The sequence below is a fragment of the Zingiber officinale genome, chromosome 5B (genome assembly GCF_018446385.1).
Source record: "Zingiber officinale cultivar Zhangliang chromosome 5B, Zo_v1.1, whole genome shotgun sequence".
Classification (NCBI taxonomy): Eukaryota; Viridiplantae; Streptophyta; class Magnoliopsida; order Zingiberales; family Zingiberaceae; genus Zingiber; species Zingiber officinale.
The window spans coordinates 102894456-102904178 of NC_055995.1; the positions used below are offsets into that span (position 1 = coordinate 102894456).

At 35.8% G+C, this 9723-nt stretch overlaps 2 protein-coding genes across 2 annotated transcripts; one reads left to right on the forward strand and one right to left on the reverse strand.

Annotated features, from left to right (window-relative positions):
- The first annotated feature begins 432 nt into the window (after positions 1-432).
- Positions 433-4802, forward strand: LOC121985228 (bZIP transcription factor 39-like). The gene is made up of 2 exons (XM_042538544.1): positions 433-1932; positions 4227-4802. The coding sequence occupies exons 1-2, from the start codon at positions 498-500 to the stop codon at positions 4682-4684; spliced, it is 1893 nt and encodes a 630-aa protein (XP_042394478.1). The 5' UTR covers positions 433-497; the 3' UTR covers positions 4685-4802.
- A 367-nt stretch (positions 4803-5169) lies between these two features.
- On the reverse strand, positions 5170-7257 carry LOC121985229 (protein EFFECTOR OF TRANSCRIPTION 2-like). Its single transcript, XM_042538545.1, has 2 exons — positions 6841-7257; positions 5170-6367 (listed from the first exon to the last, which is right to left on the reverse strand). The coding sequence occupies exons 1-2, from the start codon at positions 7243-7245 to the stop codon at positions 5372-5374; spliced, it is 1401 nt and encodes a 466-aa protein (XP_042394479.1). The 5' UTR covers positions 7246-7257; the 3' UTR covers positions 5170-5371.
- Positions 7258-9723: the final 2466 nt, after the last annotated feature.

A 9723-nucleotide genomic window follows, 5' to 3' on the forward strand; every position in this document is an offset into this window, starting at 1 on the left:
AGATTTTTAAGTTCAGGTTAGGAATTTTTAGGTTGACTTAGTTTCAATTGGGTTTGGATTGAATTCGGATGGGCCTAGGTTGATGAATTTAGGATTTAATATTTTTTAAAATTAAATTAAATTTTATTTTAAAAATTAAGATATTTTATGTGTATAAATAATATAATGTTAGTATAATAATAATTAAATATTAATATAAAAATAAATAATTATAGGAAATAGTAAAAATATTTTTGTTTCGGATCAAATAGATTATTCAGGTTCATCGAGATATCCAGATTAAAATTTCATTAAATTTGAATTGATTTTTTTTTATATTATTAGCATTATAGAATTGATATTTGTTCAATTCAAATGAGAAGCAGCAGCTTTTTCCGGGCCGATACCCGATAAGACACGGATCCATAACCCGTCACATAAGTCGTGAGGGGAGGCTGACTCCCGAACCATCCGTCGTTCACGGCTTATTCTTTTGCCCTAATCAGGCGAGCGAAGCCATGGCGGAATCCTCGCCTCTCGATCTCTCCGACCATCCTCCTCCTGTGTTCGACCTGCCCTGCGATCCCCTCGCGCCTTTCCCCTACGATGATTTCGACCTCGATCTGGTCTTCGACTGGGATTTCTCCGTCGACGATTTCCTCCAATCAACTGACAACCAGCCGTCCCACGCTCCCGACGATCTGCCGGATCCGTTCTCCGGTTGTGGATCTGGGAATGTATTATCTTCCTCCTCCCCTCCCCCTCTCCATCACCAGAGCTTCGATTTTCCCCACGAGTCGAAAGGTTCCCACCCCGCCTCGCCCTTTTCGGGAAACTCGTCCCAGGAATCGGGCGTCGTGGATAAGGGCGTGAAGGTGGAGGCGGCGAAGATCTCGAAGAGGAAAACAGATCGGGTGGAAGGATGTTTTGATGCGACTTTTAACAAGTTACAGCGATCGGGCATGACGGAGGACGAGGAGGAGGATAAGAAAAAAGAGAGGATGATGCGGAATCGTGAGAGCGCACAGCTATCCAGGCAGAGAAAGAAGAAGTACGTCGAGGAGCTGGAGGACAAGGTTAAGTCGATGCAGTCGATGATCAATCAATTGAACGCGAAGATCTCGTATGTCATGGCTGAGAATACAACCCTGCGGCAGCAGTTGGGTGGTGGGGGCGGCACTGGCCCAGCTGTTTATCCTCCCGTTGGGGCAATCCCTCCTATGCATTTGTCCTGGCTTCCCGGGTATGGTTGGAGACCGCAAGGGTCTCAGGTCCCATTAGTTCCAATTCCGAAACTGAAGCCACATCAACCTGCATCTGCTAAATCCAACAAGACGAGGAGCAAGACTAAGAAGGTTGCTAGCGTGAGCCTTTTGGGGTTGTTGTTGTTTGTTGTTGTGGTATGTGGACTTGTGCCTGAAATACATCTCTGGTACCAAGGAACTAGAAATGAAATAGATAACGTCGAAAGAAGAATTCTTAATGGTTCTATAGGAAAGGTTCTTGACGTCAGTGGTCGTAATGAAGTTGGACTTTCCACTAGAAGTACCCGTTTGGAGAAAGATGGAAGTAGAGTAATTCAGGTACATAATGGTGGGCCATTGCCTTCCACTGGTTCAAATTCAAATGCAGCCAGACAGAATTCCAGTGATACACTACCAGCGTTGCTTTATGTGCCAAGAAATGGAAAACTTGTGAAGATCGATGGCAATTTGATAATCCATTCTGTGCTTGCTGGTGAGAAGGCAATGGCCCAAGCAAAGGAAAAATGCTCCGTCAAAGAAAGTAAAGGAACATCCTTGGCTGTTGCTGGCGATACGATGTCAGCACTGGCCGTCCCCAATTTTGAAAGGGAAGTTGATCGCTCTCTTCCTGACAAAAGATATGGCAATAACTTCAAAGAGACTTCTGTTGATGGTCCAGTGTCACAATGGTTCCGCGAAGGAATGGCAGGTATGAGTATACTTACTAGTTCTTTTATGTAGTTGTCTGATCCTTGAGTTATACAAATGCTTCACATTGCTGTAGATTTTCTTGAACTGATATCATGTTTATAGTTTGTTGGAGCATTAACGTTACCAATGTGTGTTTTCAAGAAGAGGATGAACTAAAAAACAATAAGAACTGCTGTAGAAAGCGGTTTTGTTATACTCCATGCTAAAAATGATTGAAACTATGTGTAAGTGGAGGGAAAAATAAAGAGGTGAAACAACTTTTACTTAAATGATAGGTGTTTGATGTTTGTGGTTGTTAACAGGATGAATCTTTTGCCAAAGCTTTTTTTAAAAGGTCCTTTAGGGTATTGTATTGAAAACTATCTTGGAGGATCCTTTAGCCACCCATTCCTTGCTTGATGTTACATATGTTGTCTGCACACACATTTATTTACTCATTGCCCATGCTATAACAGATATATGCAGATATCTATCTTTATTTGCTCTTTTTTTTTTAATTATTTATAAGTTTACCTTTATCCAGAACTAAAACGAAAGCCTATTGTATTTTTTGAAACAAAACTAAGTCAAGTTTAGTTTTTTATTTTATTTTTCAGTCTCAGATTTGAAAATTTTGAACGGCCATTCCTGCCATTTTGTTGTTCAGTTTCCATCCAAGGGATCTCGCACTGCAGCTCATAGTGCATAGATGTATCATTGTTGTTGAAGCTCTAATCATCCCAAAGTTGGATTTACTTGACAAACCAATCCCAAGTTAACCAATGATATCTCTGCCACTTGGATAAGATATATTTTAGGATTGACAAAGTTGTCCATATTTACAACTATTGCATAGATATTCCATGTTGTTTAGGTCCTAACCGTTCTATGATTTGGTTTTACTTTTCAAAGTAGTCCTAAGTTACACAAAATATCTCAGTGTGATTTGGAGATGATATGCTTGGGTACAACAACAATTAAGCCTTTATCCCACAAAATAGAGTGGGCTATATGGATTCTCTTACACCATTAGATTCTATCTCCTATTATGTCCTCATCTATATTTAAAATGAATTTTAAGGTACCGAAGAAAATTTAAGTTTAGAGAGTACTGTTACTCTGTTATTGTCAAATGCTCGTGATTGAATCATCCTGAATGAGTGAAATATCTAATCATGCAAGATTTTTCAATTGCCATCAGTATAACGTGTCTCCAAATCCAAGTTGTAATGGTCAAAGCAGTGTATGCTCACACGTAGAAAGCTAGCAGATGTTGACTTGCACTATTTCCTTTTGTGACAATCTTAAAGAACCTTCTGATGAACAAAAGTGATCACATTACTGAAAGCTATGAGAATTTCAAAAGGGCAATTGGAGTGATGAAATATGTTGTAGTAACTTATTAAGTTGTCAATTATTAGTTTTATGTGCACCTCAACTTAGAGTTTCGCATGGAGTGCTAGGGTGTAGCCACTTAATCTTATACTTATATATGGTGATTTTGCATATCAATACCTTTATTGGCTGGTTTTGGTGCACATTGATGAACGACTTTGTTATGTGGCATTCCTTTGGTTTTCTACGATGTTCACCCACATTCTACCTTTTTTGCGAGAATTCTTCCTTGAACATTGCCTTTGGTTAACTGATTGGGTTTACTAAAACTAGTAATTGTTGGAAATGAAAAAGCAATTTGTTTACAGATTCTCTAGCACCCTGCAGAATTTCACATAATGTCCATTTGGATCTAGTTACTTGTACAGAATCCATTTGGTGTTCTGAAGTTCTGGAACATATTAGTCATTATAATGGTGATTACCATTTGCTTTTTATAAATAAAAGAATATCTCTATTCCACACTGAAAACAGACTAAAACTTTCGTTTAGTGGAAAAAGATCCTATCAGATTTGAACCGGCGACTTACACCTTACCATGGTGTTACCACTAAGTTAAAAAGGCCCCTTTGTGTTCAATTCATGAATTATTATAGTCATTTTCATTATGAGACTACTGCACTGCAAACAAATACAAATATAAATAATATATGTACTGATTTGATACCCTGCACACCCACTGTGGGCGACCGAGTGCGTGGGGCGTCCGGAGTGCACTCAGTCTCCCATGGGTGTCGCGCACCATGGGTGTGCAGACTATCAATTCCCAATATATGTATATATCATATATATATAGGGGTGTATATTGATATTTCTTTGAACGTTAAGGAATTGTCCTTTGCTCACTGCATCAGTTTTTCATTTCTATTGTGTATCGCAAAGCATTCATCTTTGACGTGTGGCACTTTACTATGGCAGGCCCGCTTCTAAATTCTGGACTGTGCACGGAGGTGTTCCAGTTTGATATCTCACCAACATCATCAAGTGGCGGCATTATCCCAACAACATCAATTGTAAATGCTACATCAATGGATAACACTTCTGAGAATTTCACTTCTGCACCTGGTCGTCAAACGGCAATAAAGAGTAGGAGGATGAAGTACACTGAACCAGATCCACTAAATGCAACTGTCCCGAATGACACACAGCAATTCAGAAAGCCGTCCGAGGGAAGCAACTTTGGTGGCGACAAACCAGTTGCCTCCATTGTGGTTTCTGTACTCGCTGATCCTAAAGAAGCCGGAATTGGGGATGGTGAGGGGATGATCTCTCCAAAGTCGATATCTCGTATTTTTGTTGTAGTGCTTCTGGATAGTGTTAAATATGTAACATATTCATGTGTTCTGCCCTTTAAAACCTCTGTCCCTGTCTTGTAAAACGATCAATTGTATGGAATAGAAACTACAGAATTAGGAGTCTTTTCACCGTGTAAAGTTGTTGACAGGGTACAATTACAGAGAAGTGGTATGATTACTATGTTGTTTTTCTTTGTTAGAAACACCTCACCACTTGTGCTATAGTCGCAGAAACCCTAATAATTGTTTTTTCTAGAGGACCATGTCATAGAATCCTCGTTAGTAAATATAATATGAAGTAATTAACTATCAATTAGTTACTAACTAAATTTTAATAATATTAATTACAATAAGTATATTATTTGCAACCTGCACTGCATATTATATCTTATCAAAAAACAATAAACAAAATTGAATTAAATATTAAAAAATAACTAAATAAAACAATATGGTCCCACAGCCTTGTTCATTCAGTTGCTTACAAATGTCCTTGAAACAAGCACCAAGCAAACTGAAAGATGACAATGGAGTTACAACCAACTTGAGAGTCAAATTCAAGTGATGTCGGCTTGACATCGTTTATTCATACAACATAGGTTTCACAAGGTTATTAACTTATTATTGAAGAAAGACATCAAATTCCTTTTATTTTAGATGACTAGCAGACCCGTCTGTCTACCTTTGTGCAATGCACATCTCTTCCTTCCTGGCACCGGCTAATTCGTCATCATGCAAACGAACACCACAAACTTCAGATATTCTTGATATTTATGTTGAGCTTTTCGAGGGTTTTATCCTCATTCCTTTGTGCTCCTCGCACCTTTTCCTTCCTTCAACAGGCTTCCTCTTGCAAACAAGCTCATTGCCAATATCCACACCGCAAATGTTCACTTCATCGCCAAATTTAGATGAATGTTCCGTGCTAGTCAATGACTTAAGCCGTGTAGTGATCCTCTGGCCTTTGTGCAATCCACACCTTTTTCTTCCTGGAGCCGGTTTACTCCTACAAACTAATCCATCACCAGAGACCACTCCACAAATAGCAAATTCCAGATTGTATATATGTGTTCCTTCCACAGACCGGTCAGCTCTTCCAGTGGACAACTTTTGGGTAGTGATCTGCCCTTTGTGCAGTTCACATCTTTTTCTTCCTAGAACAGGCATGTTCTGACAAATTGATCCATCTCTGCATATCATGCCACAAGTATCATATTCCTCACCAAAGAGACGTGTTTCTTGAATAATTTCAGGCTCAAATTCACTTCCAAGTGGATTTGAAAGTTTATTATTGGAAGCAGATGACTCATCCTCTGCCATTATGTTGTCTCTGCTAGTTACATGACTGATTCCAGTAATCCTCTTTCCTTTATGATTTGAACACCTTTTTCTTCCTGGAACAGGCTTGTTCTTACAAATAGAGCCATAACCAATAGCAACTCCACAAATTACTTCATCTTGATGAAGTTTATCATCGTGTTTAACTGACTGGAGCCAAGATTTCACAAGATTGAGAATTTGAGGGAGAAAACCTCTCTTATTTTCTGATTCGTCTTCAAGAAGTGGCAAGTCTGGAGCAATCTTGATCCCTAATTTCTTACTAGATAAAAGTCTCTTCCAGAAACCAACATTTGAATTGGATAACCCCTTGTCTAACTTTAAGATGTCTTCACGTCGACAAGTGCCATTCCAAATCGTGTTCCATGCATAATCAAAGACTTCAAGTAGCCTCCTCTCCATCTCCATTGCTTCCTTTTTGTCGCTCACCTGCACATGTAAGGAGACTTAGCTTAAGAACAAAGAAAAGGAATTTTCTTAAAATATATGCAAAAATTTAAATGAGAATGTTGGATTCAATATGAGATATGTTAATAAAGAAAACTAAGGGCCTAATTTAGGAGTAAAGTAATAAATCAAATTGCCTATTGGTGGTAATATGGACATCTAAATATCAGCCAGGAAGATTCCTAAAGCTACTATAATTGGATTTATCCAATACATTGTTGTTTTTTGGAGGAAGTTCAAGTGAATGGACAACATCCCAGAACTTTTAAAAGGTTCTTTCTGCTGTGTTTATGGACAACATAACAGAAAAAAATGCTCCTAGAACAACTATAGAAGGCAACTGTTTCCAAAACTTGTTTATGATTTCTTCATGTCTTTCATAGTGAAACTCAATGGTGATTGATTTTCTTAGTAATATATGAAGTTTATTATATGCAAAATAAAAATTCACTTACTGGAGCCCATCTAAACACAATGGAAAAGCCCATTGAGAAGATCTCTTTAAATAAACCAGGGCCTGTTTTAAGTTCAGGAATTTCAATTTTCCTTGAACTAGTAACTGAACATCCATGATCCAAATGAGATCCTGCACGTCCATACTGTTGCAGCCTTGTTCGAACATTATCAGCTTGGCCAAGATACACAACAACAACTTTACTTAAAGCATGTTGCCTGGTCTTATGGATTTCATTGGTAAAAGCTGCAATAATCCCTAGTTCATAGAGTCCAGGACACGCACAATTAGCAGGAAGGTTGTGGGTTCTGTATCTCGTCACCCCATCTTTGCCCAAGGAATAATCATTCCAATCAGATGATCCAATAAGAACCTGACAGATGGACAAGCATATTATATATTGCATAAAATAAGGACCATCATATTATGACATGTGCTTGCTCTTTGTGTGGTTATAAATGAAATACAAACTCATATTAAGTGCATTCATTCTAGAGGAGATAAAACAAAGCTCTTCTTTGAGTTTTATAGAAACTGTACTACTATTGGTAATCCCCAGATATCTTTCAGAAGAATTGAAATTCAAGTAAAAACTGAAAGCAAAATGTAGCTAAATGATCAGATACAAGCATTTGTTTGGTAACTGAAGATTTTCTATTTTTAATTTGCAATTTTCATAGAATAAAATCATTGAAAATAAGATATCTTTTTCTTTATATTGCTTCTATCCAATTTGAACGAAAACTCACTTTCACAGAGAACCAAGTTCAAATCTAAGCTTTAAAAAGTTAAAAATTATTTTCTCCTTAAATTTATTTTTTATTTATATTTTCTTTCTTTTTTATGTTTGACAAATAAAGTTGTAATATTTTTTTCACCTTCATTCCTCGTGCCGTCCTTTTTTCCTTTCGGTAGATGACTCAACACACAGTTCTATTTCGTTTCATTAAAGAAGAACTTGAAGAACCAAATGGAACGAACTGATCAGAGAGAGAATCAACCACTTCAAATTCCTTCGCCGATCAATGTCATACTTAAATCTTAACTTTCTCAATCTTTTCACATTTCGAGATCTTAGTTCGAATAAATTAACCAACCAAACAAGTTTTGTTATGAAATTAAAAAAAAAGTTTAAATGGGCGAAAGGACCAATCAAACACGAATCGAATCTCACAATCATTTTCACAGTACAACCCATGCCCTAAAGAGGGCGCCACCATAACAAGAATTAAAAGAGGAGACGATTTTGACGGTTGTGACGGTTTTGATAAAAAAAAATTATATATTTTTTTAAAATAATTTTTAAAAGACGGTTTTGACGGTTTTGATAAAAAAATTATATAATTTTTTTTAAAAAAATAATTTTAAAATGACGGTTTAGAAATTAGAGAAAAATCCCCAATCATAATGTTAACTTTGCATGCAATCCCCATGTCCAAAAAACTTTGTTTCCACTCCCTGCATGCAAAGTATTACTTGTTTCAACTCCCTCATGCAAATATTGATACCTAAATTGCCCCTCAGATTTTTTAGTACAAAAATTTCAAAATTGAGTACAAAAAGTCCAAAAATGAGTATAATTCTTCTTAAAGTTAGTACTTTATATTAAAAATCGAGTATATTTTCTATCAAAATTGTTCCTCTTATTTTTTAGGGTTTAGGATTTAGGGTTTAGGGTTAGGGTTTAGGGTTTAGGGTTTAGGGTTAGAGTTTAGGGTTTAGGGTTTAGGGTTTAGGGTTAGGGTTTAGGGTTTAGGGTTTAGGGTTTAGGGTTAGGGTTTAGGGTTTAGGGTTTAGGGTTTAGAATCATACTCAATTTGATAGAAAATATACTAGATTCTAAGTTAATATACTCAATTTAAGAGGATTTATACTGATTTTTAGACTTTTTGTACCTAAAAATATTATGGGCAATTTGGTAAAAATGCTTAACTGGGGAGTGAAAACAAAGATTTTAATGGGTGGGGACTGCATGCAAAGATTTGTTTGTCAATAGGGACTGCATGCAAAATTACCCTAAAAAAATTATATAATTTTATAAAAAATAATTTTAAAAAAGCTATAAATTAGAAATATATAAATAATTCTTTTAAAAATAATATAGATAAAAGTGACATAGATTCTCTGATTAAATTATGAAAAAAATATAATAATTTTAATCAAAATTTATCGTATATTAATTTTGATTAAAAACGGTTAGATCCATCTAATACTTTTATTTATCAAGTAATTTTGATTAAAATTATTATATGATTATTCTAATCATTTTAAAAAAAGAATATGGATAAACTAACTTTTAGGGCATTAAGCTATTCATATTTAAAATTTGACTCAAATGAGAATACATTAATTTTTTACTTTTAAAGTAGAAATCATTTGATTTAAATAGAGTCAAAGATGTGAAACTCTTTGAAAATAAATTTATTAATAATTTTATGCCAATGGAACTTCCCAACCCAGAGAAATTATCACTAATTAAAGTGATAAACCATTCAATAATAAAAAGGTTCAAGTTGTCCTAGGAATATTCAGTTGGTTAAAATATGACAGACTTATTATAATAAAATAAAAGATTAATTTTCAACAAATACATGACCTAAAAAATCCTCTTCATCTCTCGATCTTAGATAGTAAATCTCCATATATCCAGTTATCATCTCTACAATGCCTTGAACATTTTTTGTTCTAAGAACAATTCCAATATTGCTAAATATAGACAATGAGACTAATCCAAAGAGATTTGCAAACGCCTTAGACACCAAGAGATGCTGTATTTTGGGAGGCAATAAATGATGCAAAATATTTTTGATATTAATCATCGCTGCACATTAATTAAACATGGCCTTACACAGCACCACTGCTCCATTAATTATAATTGCATTTT

Coding starts and splice junctions, on each gene's coding strand:
- LOC121985228 (XM_042538544.1), top strand. CDS start 498: ATGGCGGAATCCTCGCCTCTCGATCTCTCCGACCATCCTCCTCCTGTG. Junction 1,933..4,226: donor GTTCCGCGAAGGAATGGCAG/GTATGAGTATAC, acceptor TTACTATGGCAG/GCCCGCTTCTAAATTCTGGA.
- LOC121985229 (XM_042538545.1), bottom strand. CDS start 7,245: ATGCAATATATAATATGCTTGTCCATCTGTCAGGTTCTTATTGGATCA. Junction 6,368..6,840: donor TTGTGTTTAGATGGGCTCCA/GTAAGTGAATTT, acceptor TTACATGTGCAG/GTGAGCGACAAAAAGGAAGC.